Here is a 25,829-nt window from a genome sequence, read left to right on the forward strand (position 1 = left end):
ACAAGATGAGGAGCCCCCACCGGGAGGACGTAGAGCCTCCATCATCCTACCCCCCCGAACCGCGGTGGTGAGCAGATACATTCACCACTGCTCCACCCGTACGCCTCCCTCCACAGTTGTTAAGCTCTGCTGTGGTGTGTCAGGGGTAAATTGTATTAAAGGTTTCATGACGTTCAGTTTTACCACACATTAAAAGTCTTTGTCATGGTCCTTCAAATGTGTATAGAAAGTTTTAACAAAAAATTCCACTCCATTGATCCATGGCAGGTGTTTTTCTCTCACATTTCTAAAGCCTCTTCAACTGCAATGAAAAAATAAATCTTTGCCTGCGGGTGTCGCTGGTGAGGGATTTTGCCTGTCAATCATCGCCTCTGCTCCCCCCCCCCCCCCCAAAGGAAAGGATAGGGGCGAGGAGGAGAGTGGGCGGGATTTATCGGCTGTGACCTCACTGCCGAAGGGCCAAGCTCAGATTACTTTTCAGCCTAATTATTCAGAAAACCCCAGACCAAAGAAAATCCACTGAATGTTCAAAGTTCAGATTTTTTGGGTGTAATTGAGGTCATAAAACCCCCAAAAAAACATAGAAAATAAAAAAAGTGAAAATGAATGTCATAGAACCTTTAATGTTGAGACGTGTCAGTGCAGAGAGCAGCTTCCTGTTTCCATCAGTGGTGTAAAGTAACTAAGTACATTTACTCATACTTTATTAGAGTATTTCCAATTGCCTATACTTTTACTTCTTCTCCACTACATCTCAGAGGCAAATATTGTACTTTTACTCCACTGCAATTTTTTAAAAACTTTAGTTACTAGTAACTTTGCAGATATAAATTATTATATTATAAAACATACATTAACCACTACAGCCCTAAACCTTACAGACACTCTGCTGTTGCTCTGAACGCTGTGTGAAACCTTACAGACACTCTGCTGTTGTTCTGAACGCTGTCTGAAACCTTACAGACACTTTGCTGTTGTTCTGAACGCTGTGTGAAACCTTACAGACACTCTGCTGTTGTTCTGAACGCTGTGTGAAACCTTAAAGACACTCTGCTGTTGTTCTGAACGCTGTGTGAAACCTTACAGACACTTTGCTGTTGTTCTGAACGCTGTGTGAAACCTCACAGACACTCTGCTGTTGTTCTGAACGCTGTGTGAAACCTTAAAGACACTCTGCTGTTGTTCTGAACGCTGTGTGAAACCTTACAGACACTTTGCTGTTGTTCTGAACGCTGTGTGAAACCTCACAGACACTCTGCTGTTGTTCTGAACGCTGTGTGAAACCTTACAGACACTCTGCTGTTGTTCTGAACGCTGTGTGAAACCTCACAGACACTCTGCTGTTGTTCTGAACGCTGTGTGAAACCTCACAGACACTCTGCTGTTGTTCTGAACACTGTGTGAAACCTTACAGACACTTTGCTGTTGTTCTGAACGCTGTGTGAAACCTTACAGACACTCTGCTGTTGTTCTGAACGCTGTGTGAAACCTCACAGACACTCTGCTGTTGTTCTGAACGCTGTGTGAAACCTCACAGACACTCTGCTGTTGTTCTGAACACTGTGTGAAACCTTAAAGACACTTTGCTGTTGTTCTGAACGCTGTGTGAAACCTTACAGACACTCTGCTGTTGTTCTGAACACTGTGTGAAACCTTACAGACACTCTGCTGTTGTTCTGAACGCTGTGTGAAACCTTACAGACACTTTGCTGTTGTTCTGAACACTGTGTGAAACCTTACAGACACTCTGCTGTTGCTCTGAAGCCTCATTTATGTTCCGTCACAGGACGGCATCGCACGGCAGAAATGGCAGACCTACAAGACCATAGTGTGTGGCGGATGGCATGCGTTGTGGTCTTGCAGGTCTGCTTTTTTAAATGCGTGACGCCGTTTTGTGCAAAACAAAGTATGAATTGGGCTTCAGAAAGATCTCTGTTTTCCCCCCATGCTGCCGTGGACCGTGTAGATCGGCCAGAAGGGGAACTGAGCGACGAGGCAACCAGTCGCCCCCGAGGCGGCAGACCGAAGTGGTCGGGCAGGGGTGTAAGCCTTGACCATAGCCTGGAGGTAAGAAGGAGCTGTTCCTTTCACTGCCCTAGCACCAGGGTCTTAAACTGGATGCGAGCTGCAATTTGGAGCCAGTGTAGAGAACGGAGAAGGGTAGTTGTGTGGGAGAACTTGGGGCGGTTGAACACCAGACGAGCTGCAGCTTTCTGAACAAGCTCCAGAGGTCTGATGGCAGACGCCGGGGCACCAGCAAGGAGGGAGTTGCAGTAGTCCAGGCAGGAGATGACAAGAACCTGGATGAGAACCTGCACTGCCTTCTCAGTGAATCCTCCTGATGTTGTAGAGGAGGAATCTGCAGGACCGTGTCACTGATGCGATGTTTGCCGAGAACGACAGTCGGTCGTCCAGGGTCACGCCCAGATTCCTCTTAGTCCGAGTTGACGTCACCACAGCATTATCAATGGTGATGGCCAGGTCTCGGTGCGGACAGCCCTCCCCGGGAGGAACATCAGCTCGGTCTTGTCCATGTTGAGCTTCAGGTGGTGCGTCGACATCCACTCCGAGATGTCAGCCAGACAAGCAGCAATGCGTGCCTCCACTTGTGTGTCAGAGGGGGGGAATGACAGGATCAGCTGGATGTCATCGGCATAGCAGTGGTAGTTGAGTTTAACTACACTATTATAGTCTTCATCACTAGTTGAGTTTAACTACACTATTATAGTCTTCATCACTAGTTGAGTTTAACTATAGAGTTATAGTCGTGTCAAACCAAAAACAGGATTGTGTCAAAGGTCGTGTCAAACCACACAGAGGTAAAGTCTGAGCCCCAAATTCAGACAAAATTTGATTTCTGATCCAGATTGGAGTCAGATTGGTTTGATGTCTGAACAAGGCTGAGGAATGTGACTCAAATATGATTTACAAACTAGAAAAAGTGCTCCTCGGAGCACAGGTCTCCGCCAGGTCAGGTAGGTTATTGTGGCCTCCTGGTGGTGCTATAATAGGCCAATGTGAAAAGGGTGCGATTTGTTCTTAGGCTTTTCACTGCAATCGGACACTGCACTCATGAATGGAGGCATTTTGTTCCAAAAATGTGTTTTGCAAAATTAGACCTGCTGGTGGCGCTATAACAGGCCAATGGTAAAAGGGTGGCATTTCTTCCTCGGCCTAATAGAAATGTGCGTGTGAAATTTTACGGAAATCGCAAGCTGCGTTCATGATTTGAGGCATTTTGTTGAAATGGACCAATCCTGCAAACTTTGGAAGCCAATCTTAGGCAATCAGGATGTAATATGGGAAATTGGATAGATCCTTGTTGATTACATGACTATAGAGATACTGTGTACCGATTTTTGTGATGTTTGGACAAAATCTGTAGGAGTAGTATCAATAAATGTGTTTTGCACAAATCGGCCTCCTGGTGGCGCTATAACAGGCCAATCTGAAACATTTGGGCCAGATGTTCTGACTTGGCATCCAGGGAGTGTGTGTGCACAGTTTCGCAACGGCCGGGCCAACAGTGCCGGAGATTAGGTGGTAACGGACGGACAGGACACACGGACGGACGGACGGACGGACGGACAGGGGGTAAAACATACTCTCTCGCCATGCCTTTCGGCCTGGCGGAGACAAAAATCAGTTATATTGTATTGACATACTCTACCACACAGACTGTACAACAAAGCATTTTATCACAAATAAGTTACACAATACAGCTTTAAATGAATCTACATGGAGTGTGGGAGGAGTTACATGTGAAATGTGTGATATCGTTTCAACCTCCTCCTGCCTGGGTTTCAATCAGGAAGAGAAGAGACGTCAGTTAAACGAGACAGATAAACCTCTAGTAAGTCAGTTAAACCACACAGTGAGTTTAATGCATGGTGCAGATTGTTGTTGTTTTATCATCATTAGGAACATTGTTATCAACATGAAGGGCCTCATGGCTCCACTGTTCATCTGGCTGTTGGCAGTGTCTGGACTCAGCATCACACCTGGTAAGTGAAAAACTACATTCATAAATGTATTAAAGTTAATTAAATGTCTGATGAACCACTTCAACCCTCTATTCTTAGTCAAACAAACCTGACATTTTATCTCTACGGCCAATTTCTAAAATAGCCGATCTACAAGCCCACAGAGCGTCACGGTGCGACGTGTTGTGAGCTTGTAGATCGGCTATTTTTTGGCCAACGTTCACCTCGTAATATGGATGCCGGGGTTGAAGTGGTTATTAAATGTGTAATAAATGTATTACTGTGGATAAATGTGTTGAACCCTCATGTCTCTGTTATGAGGGTGAACATTGGGTGAAAATAGCAGCAACACGCAGCATTGTGAGATCTGCTGCTAAATCCACCATTTAGTTTTTTTATTTCAAAGATACGTTGTGTGGAATGAAAAGAAAATGGTGGCCTATTGTACACCACTGGTCAGGGTTTAAGTGGTTAAATAAATACATAACTAATATCTGTCATAAATGAATGAATATATGAATGTCAAAGGGAAAAGGACATTAAATATGTATTACTATTTATTTACATATTTCTTGGTCCAGGCTGACTGTATGTTACGGATGGTATCACTGCTGCTTTTTACACACACACACACACACACACACACACACACACACACACACACACACACACACACACACACACACAGACACACACACACACACACACACACACACACACACACACACACACAATTCAATTCAATTCAAAGGGCTTTGGCATGAGAAAACATACGTTTACATTGCCAAAGCAGAAAGCACAATACAACAATACAGCAATACAATCAAAACAAACAATATGTACATTTGAAAGTCAGAATCTTCAATAGATCAATTTCTATGTACCAAGATCACTGGGTGCAGGTATAGTGCCGGAATATACACAATGATTAGTCTTTAGGGTGGTTGTGTTCCGTTTGATATCCTTTTCCTATCACAGCAACTCACGAATCTTGCTGCTGTGTTTGCACATTGTTGTACTTCGCCCAGCAGATATGGGAGTTTTTTGTCATTGGTCATGTTTTCAAAATCTCCGTGTGTGGTTGTAATCTGTGGGAAGTATGTGTCTCTGATGTCTTGGTACAATGGACAGACGGTTAGGAAGTGTAGCTCGGTTTCCACTTCATTTTGTGTGCAGTGGGTGCATAGTCTGTCTTCTCTCGGGATACAGGTCTGCCTGTGACGACCTTTCTCGATCGCAAGACTGTGCTCACTGAGTCTGTACCTAGTTAAGATTTTTCTTTGTTTTGGGTCAGTCACGGTGCTCACGTATTCTGCCACTGCGTATTCTCTGTTTAGGGCCAGATAGCATTCTAGTTTACTCTGCTTTTGTGTTGCTTCTTTCCAGTGTGTCAGGTAGTTTTCCTTTTGCTGTTTTATAATTTGGTTTAGTCCAATGGGTTTTCTATCTCGTGGCTCTGTTTGTGTTTGTGCCCGGAGTTCCAGGGCCAGCTGGCTGAGGGAGCATCTCTCTAGGGTTTCGCTGTGTGTGAGTGCCTTGTTATGGAGTGCATCTAGGTCGCTTTCTTTTAGGTGGTTGTAGAACTTAAGTGCTCTCTTTTTTATTTTGATAATTAGTGGGTATCGTCCTAATGCATTATTTGGTGTTTTTCGCTGGGTACGGAGAATGGATTTGCAGAATTCTGTGTGTAGGGTCTCGGTTTGGTGTTTATCCCATTTTTCAAGGTCATGGTTTGCTAATGGTCCCCAGATCTCACAACCATAGAGGGAAATTGGTTCTATCACAGAGTCCAGTATTTTAAGCCAGGTTTTAATTGGGATGTCTATTTTGATGTTTCTTTTGATAGCATAGAATGCCCTTCTTGCCTTGTCTCTCAGGTCCTTTACAGCTTGGTTGTAGTTCCCTGTGCTGCTGATGTTTAGGCCAAGGTAGGTATAGTTTTTTGTTTGTTCTAGTGGGATTGTATTTAGGAAAAATTGATGGTTTTGGCGGCTGGATCTTTTTTGAAATATCATGATTTTAGTCTTAGTTAGGTTCACTGTCAGGGCCCATGTCTGGGAGAATTTGTGTAGGAGATCAAGTTGCTGCTGTAGTCCTTCCTTGGTTGGAGACAGCAGCAGCAGGTCATCTGCAAAAAGTAAGCATTTGATTTCTGTGTTTGCCAAGGGGATGCCTGGAGCTGTGGACTGTTCTAACGTTTTTGCTAATTCGTTGATATATATGTTGAAGAGTGTTGGACTCAGGCTGCATCCCTGTTTAACTCCTCGGCTTTGGGGGAAAAAGTCTGTGTGCTTTTCGCCTATTTTAACTGCACATTTGTTGTTAGTGTACATTGATTTTATGATGTCATAGGTTTTCCCCCCAATGCCACTCTCCAACAGTTTGTACATCAGACCCTCATGCCAAATTGAATCGAATGCTTTTTTGAAGTCGACAAAGCAGGAGAATAATTTGCTTTTGTTTTTGTTTAATTGGTTGTCAATTAGGGTGTTTAGAGTGTAAATGTGGTCTGTTGTGCGATATTTTGGTAGAAAGCCAATTTGTGATTTGCTCAGGACATTGCTTTCTGTGAGGAAGTTTAGAATTCTGTGGTTGAGGATCATGCAGAGGATCTTTCCGAGGTTGCTGTTTACACAGATCCCGCGGTAGTTATTTGGGTCATATTTGTCTCCACTTTTGTGGAGTGGCGTTATCAGCCCTTGATTCCATGTGCTGGGGAAGATCCCAGAGCTGAGCACGATATTTAGGAGTTTTAGTATGGCTATTTTTAGATTTAGAATACCGTCTGCCCCGCAGGCCTTCTTGGTTTTAAGTGTTTTTATTTTGTCTTGTAGTTCTTTTAGGTTGATTTGGGAATCTAGTGGATTCTGGTAGTCTTTTACGGCTGACTCTAGGTTTTGTAGTTTATCTTTTATTTGTTTTTGCTCTTTGTTCTTCTCGATTGGGCCAAAGAGGCTAGAAAAATGGTTCACCCATATATCTCCATTTTGGATGGGTAGTTCGTCCTGTTTTAGCTTATTAAGTCTGTTCCAGTTTTCCCAGAAGCTGTTTGTCTGTATGGAATCCTCGATATCTTGCAGTTGGTTTCTAACATGTTGATCTCTTTTTTCTCTTACTGTTTTCTTGTATTGTTTCAGTGTTTCCCCATATTGGAGACGTGTGTTGTGGTTGTCTGGGTCTCTGTGTTTTTGGTTTGACAGTTTCCTTAATTTTTTCCTGAGATTATTGCAGTCATTATCGTACCATTTGTCATTCTCAACATTTTTTCTGGCTTTCCTGTTTGATACTTTTAGGTTTGCTAGTGAGGCTGTTAGTTCAAATATATGATTGAGGCCTTCTACTGCCCTGTTTACACTTTCACTGTTTTCTTCAAAGGTTTTTTCTAGGAACTGATCCAGTTGTGATTGGACTTGTTTTTGCCTAATAGCATTTTGGAAAGCTTCTGCGCTGTGTTCATTCCATTTGTAACGTTTTCTTATAGTATGTAGTTTGTTTGGCGTTTGTTCTTTGTGTCTGTGTGTTGATCTGTTTAGATAGGCTGTGGTTCTGGTGTTTGCGGGCTGACTGTGAAAGCTCTGAGCGATGCCAGGTTTATGTCCGTGATAAAGTAATCTACCGTGCTGTTTCCCAGGGATGAGCTGTATGTATATCTACCGAAGGAGTCCCCTCGGAGTCTACCGTTAACGATGTACAGACCCAGTGAGCGACAGAGCTGTAGCAGTTGTGACCCATGTTTGTTTGTTGTTTTGTCGTGATTGTATCTCGGGGGACATGTTGGGGAGCTGATGTTTCCCTGTGTGTTGAGGGTGTCAGGCCCTTGTCCTGTTCTGGCATTTAGGTCTCCACAAATTACAATGTGACCGTGTGCCTGGAAATGGCTGATATCCTCTTCTAGTGTGGGGAAAAAGTCCTCTGTAAAGTAAGGGGATTCAATTGGGGGGATGTAGGTGGCACACAGGTAGAATTTTTTTTCGGTTGTGGTAAGTTCCTTGTTTAATTCCAGCCAGATGGAAGAAGTTCCAGTTTTTACTAGCTTAATGGCGTGGATTAGTTCTGATTTGTACCATATTAGCATACCTCCAGAGTCCCTTCCCTGGGTGACTCCTGCCAGTTTTGTAGATGGTACCACGAGTTCTCTGTAGCCAGTAGGACAGCCAGTGGGGCCGTCCCCTCTGTGCCATGTCTCTTGTAGAACAATGATGTCTATGTTTGCAATCTCTTTGGCAAAGTCTGGGGTTCTGCTCTTGATGCCAAGGGCAGTCGACCTCAAACCTTGTATATTCCAGGATGATATAGTGAGTGATTTGTACTCCATTGTTCACATTGTTGTTACATTCCAGGGGTTCTGCCCTGGGCCCATGCTGTGTAGAATTCCCTGAACATCTGCTCGATGCTGTGTGTGCTGGGGATGGCTCTGGTCACCGCCTATGTGTATGGTTGGAGAGGGAGGGGGAGAGTGGGCGGTGGTGAGGCTGATGCAAGAGTGTATGGGATGGACATCACACACACACACACACACACACACACACACACACACACACACACACACACACACACACACACACACACACACACACACTTAACAGCTACACATTTATATTCAGTAGTTTTGCTGGTGTTGCTCTTGTTCTTCACTTCATAGCTATAGGGGTAATTATAATAATAATCATAATCCGTGTTTCTCCTGATGCTAGGGGAGAAACATAAAATAATGCACGAGCGCACACGCACAGACGCACGCGCACACACACACACACACACACACAAACACACACGCGCGCACACACACACACACACACACACACACACACACACACACACACACACACACACACACACACACACACACACACACACACACACACACACACACACACACACACACACACACACACACCGGCTGGCTGTGGCACCGGCCTGTATGGGAAGACCTGAGGACAGTCTCAGTGGTCTATAGAGTCATTTGTATGGGGCGGCCTGAGGACAGTCTTTGTGGTCCATGGGGTCATTTGTAAAACAAATACAAGAATGCTAGAACCGCTGGTACGCAGAATAAAATGGGGGGCGAGCGTGTTTTGGGGCCAGTCCTACCGTTACACTTGTTGTTTACATTCTGCACCGTGCACAGCACTGACTGCACGTTACTTTGACATAATGGTGACGGTGAAAACAGTTTGGAGAAAGAGGCCTATAGTCCTATATGAGATTTATATGAATACAACAGAAAGAGGAGAAAGAGGCCTATAGTCCTATATGAGATTTATATGAATACAACAGAAAGAGGAGAAAGAGGCCTATTGTCCTATATGAGATTTATATGAATACAACAGAAAGAGGAGAAAGAGGCCTATAGTCCTATATGAGATTTATATGAATACGCAACAGAAAGAGGAGAAAGAGGCCTATAGTCCTATATGAGATTTATATGAATACGCAACAGAAAGAGGAGAAAGAGGCCTATAGTCCTATATGGGATTTATGTGAATACAACAGAGAGAAAGACAATAGCGAGCGCCTTGTAGTGGAAACGGGTGATACAATATGTGGAGCATTTCTCAAGGGGAAAACCCCACTTATATGAAAGGCCACTTGAGAAGAGCCCATAAGCAGGCTTATAGCGAGCAGTGGTGTAAAGTAACTAAGTACATTTACTCAAGTACTGTACTTAAGTACAATTTTGAGGTACTTTTACTTTACTGGAGTATTTCAAATGTTCAATACTTTCACTTCTACCCCACTACATCTTAGAGGCAAATATTGTACTTTACTCCACTATAATTATTTGAAAACTTTACTAGTTACTTTGTAGATTTTGATTATTATTACAAAACATACATTAACCACTTCAGCCCTACATGTATTTCGGCCATTTGAAAATTGCCCATCTACACATTTTCAAACACTTTCTATATATTTAGAAAACTTGAAATGGGACATTCTGCCTAATGAGTACTTTTACTTTTGGTACTTTAAGCACATTATGATGGCAATACTTTTGTAATTTTACTCAAGTAAATTTTGAATTCCGGACTTTTACTTGTAACGGTATATTTATACATTGCAGTATTGATACTTTTACTTAAGTAAAACATTTGAGTACTTTTTCCACCACTTTCGTATGAAAGAGTTTGCGAGTGTGTGTGAGAGAGAGAGAGAGAGAGAGAGAGAGAGAGAGAGAGAGAGAGAGAGAGAGAGAGAGAGAGAGAGAGAGAGAGAGAGAGAGACTTCCTCTTTCTAGTGCTGCTCGTTGCACACTTCCCCTGCACACAGGAAGTGGTTACCTTGGCAACCAGCTGCCAGAGTCTCAGCTCAACCAGTCTGCTTCATTCCAGTGGCGTCAGTTCAGCAAAAGCTACGGTATGGCAGGGTGAACTGTCCAGGCTGAACCGCGCGGCGAGGCCCGCTCGGTCATAAAAAAAAATGTGTGAGTCAAACCCGCCAAAACACTCCCAAAATGCATAGAAAACTATGCATTATACCTATAACACAATGGTCTTACACCTGCATTATAGGCTGATAACGCAGATAGACAGAGACATTCATGGATTTATTTTTAAAAGTACATTTAATTGTTTTCCCCCTGGAGCCAGGGTATGGCAGCTGCAATACCCTGCCATACCCAGTTGACGCCTCTGCTTCTAGGATTAGGAAGGGGTATCAATCAGAACACACAGGGGCGCAATTAATTAATTAATTTTTAAATAGTAGGCCTATTGCATTTGTTTTCAGTTATCATCAGTATTGGCCATCAGTTTCAGTTTCAAAGTGCTTTCTTTATAAAGCACATAAAAAAGTGTTTTACACACAAAAATAAATACAATTATACAAGCTTAAAGGGATATTTCACTTTCAAAAAAACTTTTGGTGATTTTATCATCTACTCAAGCCTTTGTGAGCCCCCCAGACAGTTTTTAAGTTGCTCGATTCAGTATCTAGATATTTGATATTCATTTTTTCAGACACGCCCCCTTCCTATACAAACCCATTGTAACTTCAAACTCCATTTTAACCATGTTAGATTCATCAAAAACACCCATCCTTGGTTCTGGTGACTCACCCTGCCCTCCTAATGCGTGAGGGGGCCGTGTTTTTCCGAGAATTATTTTCATTTATTTTATTTTATTTTCTTATTGTATTTAATTTTTTTCATTTTCCAAAAAAAATATTAAAAATAAATGAAAAAAGTAATAACGGCCCCCTCGCGTATTAGGGGGGCGGTATGAGTAACCAGAACCAAGGACGGTTGTTTTGGATGAATCTAACATTCACTCAACAAATTGAGTTTGAAATTACAATGGGTTTGTATAGGAAGGGGGCGTGTCTGATAAAATTAATATCTAATATCTAAATATTGAATCAAGCAACTTAAAAACTGTCTGGGGTGTTCACAAAAACGTCCTGTTAAAAGGAATTATCCTTATCCTTATCCTTTGGCTAAAATAAGTGTTAAATAGCTCTATATTCTGATAGTACTCATTGCTATAGAGTGTTTGTTCAGTATTAGGAGTCTCCTTGTCTCGCCACCTCTTTATTAAACAGAAAATGCATTTTCGTTTCAGTTTCAGTTTCATTTCCAATTTTATTCAACCAAGACAGAGAACTCAATCAGGATACAGATTAAACAAGTGAAATTGGAAGTGATGACACTAAGAAATGAGCAGACAAAATTGGAACTGGAACACTATTTTGACACCTACCGAAAAATGTATTTTCTGTTTATTAAAGAGCTGGAGAGACAGGGAGACATATGTTACTGAAAAAACACTCTATAGCAATGATTACTATCAGAATATAGTATTTTAACCTTTTAACAAAATACTTTTTGTTTTAACCAAACAATATCACTTACCGGATACCTTTAAGTAAATGCACACTATAAACCCCTTTCTTTCAGAGGACAGATAGACACTAATAGCACATGTAATATACTGCATAAATATAAATTCCACTTAAATCATAGTCATATTCTTGTCATCTGGACCAAGTGTAGTTATTAACAACAACTTGAACAAAATATCTATAAGCCAGAGAGGGTCGCTTGTAAAAGTCTATGGCTTTGATGCTATAGATTAGATCAGTGGTTCTCAAACCTTTTCATGTCAAGGACCCCAAACTTGACACTTATTAGCCCGCGGACCCCCATTTGAAAAGATATGCCAAGGCCCCCCATAAGAGGAGTTTTTTTTTTACGGCTCTAGCAGTGATTTTCAACCATTTTAATTTCAAGGACCCCCAGTTTGACATGCATTAGGCTACGGACCCCCATTTAATGGTATTTCTATCTCTTGGACCACAATTTATATCGTAAAATCAATGTCCATTTGGTTCCATGTGTACACTCTCTGAGTTACAGACCCATAAGGGTCCATTTGGTTCAATTTGTACACTCTCTGAGTTACAGACCATATAGTCCATGAGCCAGACAAGATTTCATTATCGAAAGAGTGGGCAAAACCATACCTATATTAAATTGTTTATAGGGTCAATATAAGTAAATAAATATATGATAACCTTTCCACAGGAGCAGCTTTTTCATATCTATCACATATTTTGTTATTTTCCCCATACGTACATGACAGGTGAAAAAATTACAACATTTAAAAGATAGTTATCATAATGAAACTTCCCCGGTTGATTACTTACATGAAGATAATGATTTATCGTATTACAAGTTTTCTGAAATTGTATATTTAAATATGCAAATTAGGCATTAGGAAAATATGCCCAAATTTGCATAACTTTCCAGAATCAACATTGGAACATTGGACAAAGCCAGAGTCAACATTCTTATTTCATTTTGTTAAGATGTTGGAGTCAAAGGTTTTTAACGAGGGAATATTCAATATCTGGCTCAATTTTGGGGCTCTGGCTCATGGACTAAATGCCTAATTTCCATATTTAAATATACAATTGCAGAAAACTTCTAATACGATAAATCATTGTCTTCATGAAAGTAATCAACTGGGGAAGTTTCATTATGATAACTATTTTTTAAATTTTGTCATGTTTTCACCTGTCATGTACGTATGGGGAAAATAACAAAATGTGTGATAAATATGAAAAAGCTGCTCCTGTGGAAAGGTTATCATATATTTATTTACTTATATTGACCCTATAAACAATTTAATATAGGCATGGTTTTGCCCACTCTTTCGATAATCATTGCTAAAAAATTTTCTAATAAGGGTCCATTTGGTTCCCGTCTGCCATTTAACTGGGGACCCCCTGGAACTCCGTCAAGGACCCCAGAGGGTCCCCACTTTGAGAACCACTGGATTAGATGTAGGCCTATTTGACAGTGCAGAAACATAAAAGCCTTGATGTAACATTAACGACCGTCAACAAGCGCCAGCGTGACACACACACACACACACACACACACACACACTCACACACACACACACACACACACACACACACACACACACACACACACACACACACACACACACACACACACACACACACACACACACACACACACACACACACACACACCTCCCCTCTGCAGTGCTGTGACTGGAGTTTGTCTCATTTCTCTCCAAAAGCCCCTGAATATGATTAACCCTTCCATTGTGTTAGGGTCATTTTTGACCCGTTTTAAAGTTTAAATAGGTAATAAAGTACCCTTCACATTTCTTTATTGGAACAAGGCTTTATGATATCCTCAGGAACAGCTATTGTAACGCAACAAAATTTATTACCACCATTTCAGTTAATTCTGATGGTCTTGTGACACTTGTGGTGTTAGCGGGTCAAATTTGACCCGGTAGAGAAGTGTGGCTTAATTCCCCCCAAATTGTCAATATTCAATGTTTACATGTTTGAGAGTGAGAGAGACTTGTCCTCAATTAGCATTTGCTATCAGGAGTAAAATAAAGTTTTGGTTTATGAAAAATAAATGATTGTTTACCTTCTATGGTATACGGGTCAATTTTGACCCGCTAACACCACTAGTGTCACTATTTTTAATAATATTAACATTTCAAGTTAAAAAACTAAAACAAGTATTATTTTTTTTGGAAGTGTGTTCTAATTATTATTCTTAATTATTGTATTATAGCTAGATAACATCATTATCCATTGTCTTCATTATAGGAAATATAATGAGTTTTTACCTTTTTACAATTGAAAACGACATATATTGAAAGACGAAACCCTAACCCTAACCCAACATAATATTTTATAAAGTGAAAATTGTGAAAATAGCAGATCTACAAGCTCACAATGCCTCGCATTGCGAGGCGTTGTGAGCTTGTAGATCTGCTATTTTCAAAATGTTTGCCTCTTTCTTATATTATTTGACTATTTGGCCAGTTTTTATAGTATAGTTTGTTGATTACTTCTGATGCAGAAATGGTCTTTTTTCTTTTCTATTCTATCTTTCTTTTTAGGTATTAAAAAGGTCTTAAAAGTCCTTAAATGGTCACTTCACTGTCATCTGGGGACCCCCCCCCAAAAAAAATCACAGGTTGAGAACCACTGCTCTAGATGATCTTTTCCCTCTTATGTACAGTATGTATTTATTTTAGTTTGCCTTTTCTTTTCCCCACCTCCATAATGTTAGTCATTGTCTGCCTACAGTGAAACATAGCAGCTATCTATTAGTTATCTGTTGACAACAAAGTGCACTGACTTGTGTGCTGTTTGGGAACAGTTGACAATGGTTATGTAAAGCTTTTCACCTGAATGTGTGTTCTTACATTTGTGCAGAGGTGGACAAAGTACTCAACCACAGTACTTGAGTAAGAGTACTGATACTCCTGGTCAAATTTACTCCACTACAAGTAAAAGTAGCTCAGTCAAAATGTTACTCAAGTAAGAGTAAAAAAGTAATTGCTTTTAAATATACTTAAGTATTCAAAAGTACATGCTTTTAAAAATACCTAAAGTACAAGTAAAAGTAAAAGTCCTTTGAAGTCCTCGACTACCTCGAGCACTGTCCCGTCGGCAGTGGCATTGATGTCCTCTGTGTTAAATACCGATACTTTAGTTTTCTTGTTATTCGGTTCTTAAGTCTGACGTCATTTTGTAGTCCGACATCACTTCTGGGTCTAAAAGGCACCAGCGCCGTCCACTCCTCATTGTAAACAAACATGTTGGAACCCGTAAATCTTTTTACAATAACCTCCTTTTTCAGAAATGAACCATTGAGGGTTAATAAGGATCTTAATGCTAATATCATAGACAGTCAAAAGTAGGCTAATATATATATTTATAGTTGTATTTATTTATTTATTATTATTATTAACATTATAATATATATTTATTATATTTATTTATATATATATATTTATACGATATATAGAAAAACGATTTCCTCTTCTTTTTGTCGTTGCCAGGAGAGCGGTAGAATGACACTTTAGTCGTTATTTTATTCTCAGATGTGTTAAAACAGAGAGGGACACAGCACTGTGGCATATTGGGAAAATACACACTTGGACCCTTCTAGCGGGCGCAACGTCACGTCTTAACAACCAAATAGAGCTTGAGGCAGATCTTCCTGCACTCCATTTCTACTGCCAGTAGTTCCCTTACATACTCTGCTGTGTCTGAGACTCAAGTAATGTCATCTGATAGTCAGTCATCATGATGGGAGTTACTAGCTTATCAATCAATCAATCAAACTGTATTTATAGAGCACATTTTCACACAACCTTAGTTGACCAAAGTGCTGCACAGGTAAAAGAAAAGCAATACATCAAATCAAAGAACAAAAACACAACAACAAAAACATGTATAAAACACATAACATGTATGCATATAGGAGACACAGACATAGAGCGAGATTGTTCATTTACACCTACAGTATGTACACAGAAGGTAGAAAATGTTAGATAGGAGTTAAAATAGGAATATTTAGGAGTGGATGTTGTTAAAAGCCAGAGAGAAGGTGAGTTTTTTGTAAGGACTTAAAAACCTCGATGGACTTATCAGATCTGATGTGGGCCACCACAAAAGTGTGGTCAGCTTAGTCTTCCTGGGGACCAGCATGAACCCCAGAGCCTCAAAATAATTATTATCTTCTCATGAGGAAATAACAGTCACACATGAGTGACACATTGCTGACAAAGCTGCACTCAGATCACATTAATTATATTCCAGTTCTTAATGTACTTTGGTGATAAAGACAATCTATTTGGTACAAATTCTCAGATCCAGGGCCATCAACTGTGACCTTTTTGTCAAGATACAATATATAGTATATAATATACTTCAACAATTAGGACATGGAGCTCACTTTAAACTGCGGCCATCTGTTCTATAAAAAATATTAATAATAATAAATGCATAGAGTAACTGTCATGAAGGGTGTTTTATTTTTTCACCAGCTCATAAGTAACATCTGGTGATATGACACAATACCTTACATGCTCATTCTGCATGCATACAGTTGACATAGAAAACAGAAAATTCTCTCTGTTCAGTGTATGTTTGTGCAGAGACCTGCAGACATTAGCGCCAATCCTGTGGGTGCACAGGAAATGTGTGGGTCGGATGACTATTGTGTGATGCTTTGTAACGTGCACAGGATGCATGATGTACCCGCTCTGATACCGTGTGTTATTGTGAACAGATTTATGTCATTCAAACTCTCTCCCTGTAATCTGCAAAGTCCTTATGCCAGTTATGGTTTCATCATCAGCCAATAATCAAATTGTATGACTTGAAATGTAGTAAAAAAAGGAGCCAGTGCATGAGACAGGAAAGAATGGTGATCGCGCACACTGTCTTCACTTACAGCAAAAAAGTATTTTATTGCGAGTAAATGTTTCCAACTGACATTCATCAGGTATTTCTGATTAAGGGGTTAAAACTTGGTTGATGTGTGTGTGACTTGTTGTTGAGTACCTTACCCGCCCAACATAAATCGGCATCCATGCCTGCAGAGATGGTGGTTGCAGAGAGGCAGGTGTTGTTTGCAAGGCATGTGGTTCTTTGTGACCACATCCTCTGCTCTCATGCTCATGAGAGCAGAGGATGTTTCATACCTACCCACATGCATGAGAGCAGAGGATGTTTCATATCTACCCACACGCACAACCGTTAACTTCACCTTGTCAAAACAAGATGGAGTCGACATGCACAGCGGTGAACTTCACCCTGTCAAAACAAGATGGCGACTGACAAGTCGACTTGCTTGGTCTCCACACAAACAACCTTTGATTTCCTATTTCCTATATAGACTAATCAGGTCAAAATTCATGTCAGATCCTGTGTCTAGGTGAGACATGACCTTTGACACAATCTAAATGTCTCAATAGAAGAGCAGGGAGACAAAATATAACCACCCCAAATGGATAAGTTATATTATATTAACATACTTTACCATACAGATTCGACAAAATTACATTTCATTCATTAAAAAAATGTGACATAGTGCCTCTTTAAGTAGATCTCATAACTCTTGTTTCAGAGAAGTAATTCTCTGAAACCACCTGCACTGCATGCACTGATGTGCTTGTAGAGCCACTACGTTATACAAAGCCTGCAGAAACACCTATAAAAACATAGAAATGACTGAGGAACCAGAACTAAATACTTTTACTCCTACACACCCATACAAGATGTAACAAAGAGGTGAGCGGAGAGGGAAGCCAGAAACATGCTAGTGTGAGAGCAGAAGTGTGGAAAAAAGAAACAGCCAACCTAAAAGTACTCCGTACTTTACAGCCTTCTTAGAAATGTACTCGAGTAAAAGTAAAATATTTGTCTCGGAAATGTACTCAAGTAAGAGTAATAAGTAGCAAAAAAATCTAATACTCAAGTAAAGTACAGATCCTCAGAATCTGTACTTAAGTACAGTACTCAAGTACATTTACTCCGTTACTGTCCACCACTGCATTTGTGTTAGACGTGTGGGAAGTTGAGAGCAGCTTGTTTTTTGGATTACACTGTAAACACCTAAACACATAGGATTTAGGCGTTGTTTCTGTTAAAAACATATATTTGTCCAGATACACGGCCATGGAGACGCATTGTTATCGTTGACTTCCTGGACGGCATCTTCATCACTGGAAACATCTGCGGCAGTGAATCCCTCTGCCTCTGCCATTTGTCAAGTTTTCTCCCCTCCTCCGCTCGTCCTGTCACTTTAATAACATATCTAGAGTGCGGACTGTTCATTTCATGTGGTCTGTGTTTTGATTTTCCTTCCTGGTTTAGAGCGGCATGACCCGCCCTATCCTGCCTCTGATTGGCCTACCCGTAAATGTTTTGCCCTGGATTTTCTCCGGGGATAAAAAAAAAATCACAAATCTTGTTTTAGCAGTCCATGTTCTCCAGGGAGTAGCGTACAGTGTTTGTTGGACGCTACGTCACTATTTGGGTCTAAAATAGCTACACTGCAGAAAACACTACTTGGTTCAAAAGGAGCGACGGTACCATCACGCTACTGAGAAATGTACTTAAGCTAAGTAGCGTCACTACTTGTAGCTAGCTACTGCCCAACACTGATTATTATCCTCAAATTATTGGCTCAGGAATGCGACAAAAACTGAAAAATCTCCATTAATCCAGTGCTTCATGGGGTAATTGATATGAAATTTGTATTTTTTGGGGTGAACTACTCCTTTAAACCCACCTCTTCAATATTACGTTACTCAGTTACCCCCCCCCCCTTCTCATCATTCCACTGTTTTTATAGATTCTTTTCCTTAGTACTAGACTTTTCTTATACGTTTTCACCTAATAAAGTTGTTTTAATTTGTTGTTTTCTCATATAAAGTGTCTTTGGGTACTTAGAAAAGTGTTATACATCTGAGATATTATTATTATTATTATTATTATTATTATTATTATTATTATTACCCTTATTAAAACATGACCTGGGTTTCTTGGACCACTCTTTTTTGTCAACATAAATCTCTTTACCAATAATAGCCGATCTACAAGCTCACAACGACGCACTGTGAGCTTGTACTGTATATCGGCTGTTTTTGGTGATTGTTCCCCCCATAATAGACATGCTGGGGTTCATTTGGTTAATGCTGTTCATAATGATGTAATGATTCAGGTTCCTCAAGATGTGATAATGTTTTCATATTCTCTCTCTCTCTCTCTCTCTCTCTCTCTCTCTCTCTCTCTCTCTCTCTCTCTCTCTCTCTCTCTCTCTCTCCAGGATGTTTCTATTGAGGGGTTTCAGAGCCATGCAGCATTTTCCACTCAGTAAGAATATAAAACTATCTTCTACATTGTTCTACATTAAACATTACATTACTGTGATCATTTAAAGGTAGGGTAAGTGATATTGTTTTTGTTAAATAATGGTAAATAGCTCTACATTAATCATTGTTATAGAGTGTTTAATTGATCAGTAACAGGAGTCTCCATGTGCATTTTCAGGTTGGGATACAGATTTTTATCCAATCAGGAAAGAGAACTCATACAAGATAAAGGATAAACAACAAGTGCAATAGGAAGTGATGACACAAATAAAAATACAATGAAATAATAAAATCAGACACAATTGGAACTGGAACACTATAAAAATTAAAATGTCTATATAAATGATTAGTACCAAAACAGCCTATAACTAGTTTGACAAACCTTTTTCAAACATATCACATTCTCTTTAATCATATGAACGTAACTTACATTTAAACATGTATTATTATAATTACTTTTAGAATCAATACAACAACAGAGTAACAGCGACTAGACTGGGATCAGTTCATTTTGCTGTTACATTGTATCGTATGAATGTATGAAATCATCAACTGATAATGACATAATGGTTATATTGTTTTTAAAGCCATATTTCATACAGACCAGATGATGTGGTCTGTAAGTATTTCATATAATGAACAGGTTTAATATAATAGTGTTACATTGTACTTAATTCAGTGATTTACTGTCATAGGAATCATTTGTGGAGGTCTGACATCTTGTGTAAAACTGAAAGTGTTCTGTTTGTGTGTGTATGTGTGTGTGTGTGTGTGTGTGTGTGTGTGTGTGTGTGTGTGTGTGTGTGTGTGTGTGTGTGTGTGTGTGTGTGTGTGTGTGTGTGTGTGTGTGTGTGTGTGTGTGTGTGTGTGTCTGTGTGTGTGGTGCACACTGTAAACGTGGCAGGTTAAATAAAGACCAAAGATGAGTGAGTCTGTGGAGAGAGAGGAGGAGGGAAGTGACAAACAGCACATCCACAGACAGGAGTCTTCAACAGCCATCTGTGTGTCTAAAGATGACCCTCCACACTTCAGTAATGAACCTGGACCTCCACACTTAAAGTATGTGAATCCCCCTATACCATATACACAGCACTAGAACATGACATAGCATGATAGCACAGACCCATGTGGAACCTCTCCCTCCGCTGTACAGTATAGCTCCTAGATGAGGTTCCACAGTCTCTGGAGCTGAAAGGTGACGACACCAGCGAATATTGTCCACTATGCATGATTCTTACCTTTTTCCGCACATCGTATTCAAAAAGTAAAGGTCGGCGGCCCCTCTCTCAGATGTTTAAAATGTTAGCGCTCAAGAAAATCTAACCGACGGGTTGAAACAAGCATTTAAATCGTTTTTTTTTTTTGTCAGCCTGTGCCATGATTTCCCAATGCAATCTTACGGGAGCAGTACTGCGCATGCGGACACGGGTTGACTGGCCACAGGCTGACTAAATAAGCGATTTAGACGCTTGTTTCAACCCGTCGCTTAGATTTTCTTGGCTGCTAAAAATTTTAGTATCTGAGAGCAGGGGGGCCGACCTTTACTTTTTGGATACGATGTGCTGAAAAAGGTAAGAATCATGCATAGTGGCCAATATTCGCTGGTGTCGTCACCTTTAGGCAGCCGAGACTGTGGAACCTCATCTAGGAGCTATACAGTGGAGGGAGAGGTTCCGATTGGAGCTAGACGCGCTGCGAAGCGTTGTGAGCTTGTAGTTCTGCTATTTTCAGAGTGCAACACCGGAGCGCAACCAAACATAAAATGAAATTATTTAGTCTTAGTTTTACCCATTATAGCTTAGATTTTATGTAGTTTTCGTCAGTGAAAAAAGGTAGTCGACAAACATTTTTCGTCATAGTTTTAGTAGACAGAATCAACATTGGAATAAAGAATATTGAACAAACTGACTTTTTCACTCATATGATAATTATAAACATTTGTATGATTCCAGAAGTGTTTACCACAGACCAGAGAAGAGTGACCGGTCTAAAGGAAGACCTCCTGCCTTCAGTAATGAACCTGGACCTCCGGACACAAAGTAAGATCACCTATAGGCCTACTATATCTGTGAACTTCAACTGGAAAGACACAAAGAATGACTTGTGTCTGGTTACAGATAGGGGAGTAAGAAAATACCAATACACTTTAGTATCACAATATCATCCCTATTGATATTCAATTGCAAATGCCAAGCCTCCTCTCTACTCTCATTTGGCCACAGTCATAACCAGTAGTTTAGAATACAATGTACCTATAAAAGATTGCTACACAGCCAATCTGTGAAGCAAGCCAAAAGTCTGGTATTTTAATCACCCCTTGAGGACCCTCAAAACAATGGAGAGCCAAAAGCAATTTCACTTAGACCCATATGGGCCACAAATAAACAAATGTCACTGTTTGTTGCCACATTAGGTAGAGACCGGGGACAAAAGTAACACTTTTAGTATTTGCCTTCATAATTCACAGAGTACTTGAAATATCCTAGTCATCTTTTGTTATAAGAAACATATATATGTGCCCTAATTAATAATACAATTTTTAAGCTTTCACTAATAAGGACATGGCTAAAATATTAATTTGAATGCAATGAGTCACAGTGTTACAATTGCCCACGTGACGGGGGCAGTTGTAACAGTGGTTGGGGGCAATTGTAACACTGTAAACATAAGTCATATTAACACTCTCAAATAAAAGCACATCACTGAATAATATGTATTTTTTATAATTAAATGTTTTTACTTACTTTTTACTTCAGGCTTGGACATAGAGTAGCCCTAAATTGTACTCACGAAAAAGTATTGTTACTTTTTACTTCTACTTGAGTAGAAGTAAAAGTATCTAGTGAAAATACTACTCAAGTACTGACTTCCTTTATACAAACCTGATTTATCGTTTAACATCTCAACAACAACTTTCCTCTCTACACCAAATCGCTATGCCAAAAATAGCCGATCTACAAGCCTCACAACACGTCATGGCGTGAGCTTGTAAATCTGCTATTTTTGCTGAATGTTTACCCACAGGTCACATGTGGTTAAAAAATCTGAATAAAATCCAAGCCATTGTTCTTGCATCAATACAAGATAAAATAACGTTTGAAATCTTGACCAAACCTGCCTAGCGATGATGTCACTGGTATCTGAACTGTCCACAGCCCTCCTCTGAGACACAGAAATGGTGTCATCTTATAATGAGCATTAGTGAGGACCAATTTAATAGGTCGAAAATGGGTGAAGTGCTCCTTTGATTTAGTTTTGTATATGGACAGGTTATGACAGTGTTAATACAGTAACCTTTGTTTTCAGTTGTTAATAAACTCATCATACTGTCAAAAGGACACGAAATGTCTTTATGATTCAAGGTTGTTGGACTGAAAATGAACAGAAGAACTAGAAAGGCTGAATCCTGGGGTTGATTCTCTCAATGTGTTTTTACATGAGACTCAAACTAGTCCTAATTTAAACAACATTTCATGAAGATCTCTGTGATTGTTCTCATGACCCACTCAAATATACATGTGTTTATTCATTAAATAAATGAATAGTTTGTTTATTTATTTAACAACTATTCACAGTTGTTTTCTCTAAACTACATAAACATGACATCATATTAACCATGTTAACTAATGGTCTTCATCAAAACCAAACTCAGTATAGAAAGAAGTTTCAGCACCACGATCGTTCCACTTCTGAAATGTTCCCTGTGGACGTTGAAGTGTTTTATACTTCAGAGTAGAGAGTTCATATAAGAGATGTTTGACTAGAAGTGTGTGTGGATTCCACATGGATTGCATGACAATATAGATAAAGTAAATCATGTTCCTCCTCTCTTTCTATCAGGGTTGATCAGCACAGATCAGGGTCTCCTGTACCCAGCTGTGTCTCCATGAAGAGTGACTGGTCCATGCGTACACCTATTAACTTCAAAGATGAACACCACTCTACTGATCACAGGTCAGAATGTAAAACACACAGAAAACAACACATGATTTAGTTGTTATCAAACTCTACTGAGCACAGATCATGAGGTATATAATGTTCTGGCTCTTAATACTTTAGTGTTGTATGAACAGGTTATGATGGTTTTAATAGAGTTTATTTTCAGTCGTTAATAAACTCATCATCGTACATTCCAAAGTACATGAGATAGATTTATTTTGATTCAAGGCTGTCAGACTGATTCATTGATAGCAGATAACTGATAGGGCCATATTTTTGCCGGTGCCTTACCCATTATCCTTAAACTTCTTTGCCATTCTTTTTACTATTTTTAAAAACATTTTCAAATAGTTCAACTAGCCGATCTACATTGACATGTTGTGGGCTTGTAGAGTGGCTATTTGAACTTTTGAATATGTTTTTAAAAATATTAAAAAATGGCAAAAAATATTAGGGATAATGGATAAGGCACCTGCGAAAATAGGACCCTATAGAGTAGACTTTCATCCTATTATCCTCTCTAATGTTGCCTCAATGTGACCTAAAAGGTCATAGTTCAAGTTTAGACAAAAGTGAAATGAGGAGTTGGGAGAGACAATATGTTAACTATTTTACCAATGACAACATACTTTAATATTTGATAAATAAATCCACAGAATACATTGTCTGTGTTCTACCTAGAGGTGATTTAATACCAAATAACATGATGTCAACTTTGATGATTTTGAGTCAGGCTCCACTAGATAGAACTGTGTCATAATGAACTGTATGTATTACCATCTGTGTCATGTAAAAGTAGCAAAAATAGCAGATATACAAGCTCACAATACCTTGCATCACAATGCATTTTGAGCTTGTAGACCTGCTATTATCTTTTAAACTGTCACACCTATTATGACATGCTCAAACGGAGGCCAGGTTCAAAGTGGTTATGTCTGTCTCTAGGTTATATCAATATTTAACCAATAAAAAGAGCAAATCAATCATGATATTATAAAAGAATAATGATGGTCTATTGTCAACCCTACAGTAATGTATCAACACACATCATGGTCAGTAATTGAAAACACTTTTTTATTGTGATTCCAGAAGTGTTTACCACAGACCAGAGTCTCCAACACCCAGCTGTGTGTCTATGCAGAGTGACCGGTGTAAAGGAGAACCTCCTAACTTCAGTAATGAACCTGGACCTCCAAAGACAAAGTAAGAACACTGATCTCTGTGAACTTCATCTGGAAAGACACAAATAATGTATTGTATCTCACAGATGTAGACAGTAGCAGGTCCGGATCTGACACAATTAGCGCCCTAGGCAATAATTCACTCATGCACATAGTGATGTGACTTGCAAACGACAAACGAGTGATAGAATACCCATTCATTTCAGAATACTTCACCGCCAATTTCATAATTTCTGCGCCCCCCACTTGATGCCACCCCTGGGCCTATAGGTAGTGCCAGAGAGTATCTCACTGTCTGTAGTGATATGTGATTCAGTGATTCAACTCAAGTTGCCTTCCACACACCTAATGCAGTCAAGCTATCAGATTGAGCAGGCAATGTTACTTTGCCTGCTCAAAACCTAGGACCTAGGACCTGGTAACCTAGGTCCTAGGTTACCAGGACTCTGTGGAATTCTAAAGTCAGAGCAAGAGAATCCTTGAAAGGAACCTCAACCATCTTTCCTCCAGAGAGGAGCTAGTTCACCTGTCAGCTAGACCAGTGGTTCCTCCAGAGAGGAGCTCGTAGTTCACCTGTCAGCTAGACCAGTTGTTCCTCCAGAGAGGAGCTGGTAGTTAACCTGTCAGCTAGACCAGTGGTTCCTCCAGAGAGGAGCTGGTAGTTCACCTGTCAGCTAGACCAGTGGTTCCCAACCGTTTTAGCTCAAGACCCAAAAGAGAAATTAGATGTTTGCCCGGGACCCAAACTAGTGAAAATAGCAGATCTACAAGCTCACAATGCGTCACTTTGCACCACGTCGTAAGCTTGTAGGTTATTATTATTTTTTGTATTATTTGATTTTCTGGTTTTATCTATGAAATACTTTAGAACATTTTTTACATTGTTTTTAATTGTTGAAAAGTATTGTTTTTGTTTAAAAATGTTTAAATCTTTTGAAATAATATATATATTATAATTATTTAAACAGTGAGCTAGACCTGGAGAGAGAAGACATGTCTGAATAAATAAATAAAGTTACTACTGTGTCCAAAAACACAAAAGGTCAAGAATTTGGCAGAAGAAAAGTACAAACTGAAAAGAAGTCTTAATCAGTCAAACAAAAAGTGCATAATAATATCTTGACGGGAGAATTATGAATGTATAAATCCATGACAGAATGGATCCTATTATTGTATACTTACCAACACCAAACAGTACAAAAATAACCTTATTTCAATCAAGAATATTGTCATAATAAATGTTGTTCATCTCCACAGAGAGAGGAAGAGGAGTAGTTGTGTTGTGACCACCAAACAGTACAAAAATAACCTTATTTCAATCAAGAATATTGTCATAATAAATGCTGTTCATCTCCACAGAGAGAGAAAGAGGAGTAGTTGTGTTGTGACTGAGCAGGCGTCCAGGTGTTCAGGAGAGACATTCACAACCACACCTGGACTGAAGACATCCGGTCAAACCAGCTGTGGACAAAGTAAGACTGGACATAATTTACACTAATTAACAATTCATGTTATGACTTAAATATTTAAATGGAAGAAAAACATATGTCAACTCTTGA

The 25,829-nt window shown here is 39.7% G+C and overlaps 1 protein-coding gene across 15 annotated transcripts in view; it reads left to right on the forward strand.

Annotated features, from left to right (window-relative positions):
- The first annotated feature begins 3,823 nt into the window (after positions 1-3,823).
- Positions 3,824-25,829, forward strand: part of LOC308103142 (NACHT, LRR and PYD domains-containing protein 12-like) — a 33,317-nt gene continuing 11,311 nt past the window's right edge. For 3 of the 15 annotated variants that reach the window (XM_080453005.1, XM_080453008.1, XM_080453017.1), the window contains exons 1-7: positions 3,824-4,004; positions 19,105-19,151; positions 20,055-20,209; positions 21,103-21,189; positions 22,991-23,104; positions 24,179-24,292; positions 25,630-25,742. In XM_080453005.1, the coding sequence (XP_080309131.1) occupies positions 20,073-20,209; positions 21,103-21,189; positions 22,991-23,104; positions 24,179-24,292; positions 25,630-25,742 (565 nt within the window). In that variant the 5' untranslated portion in view covers positions 3,824-4,004; positions 19,105-19,151; positions 20,055-20,072. Of the gene's footprint in view, positions 4,005-5,336; positions 5,378-8,013; positions 8,279-10,157; positions 10,341-19,104; positions 19,152-20,054; positions 20,210-21,102; positions 21,190-22,990; positions 23,105-24,178; positions 24,293-25,629; positions 25,743-25,829 lie in introns of those variants that run through there. The other 12 variants (XM_080453016.1, XM_080453018.1, XM_080453015.1 and 9 more) reach the window with 12 other exon arrangements.

The sequence above is a fragment of the Gymnoscopelus braueri genome (genome assembly GCF_963280865.1).
Source record: "Gymnoscopelus braueri genome assembly, chromosome: 16".
In the NCBI taxonomy this organism is placed as follows: Eukaryota; Metazoa; Chordata; class Actinopteri; order Myctophiformes; family Myctophidae; genus Gymnoscopelus; species Gymnoscopelus braueri.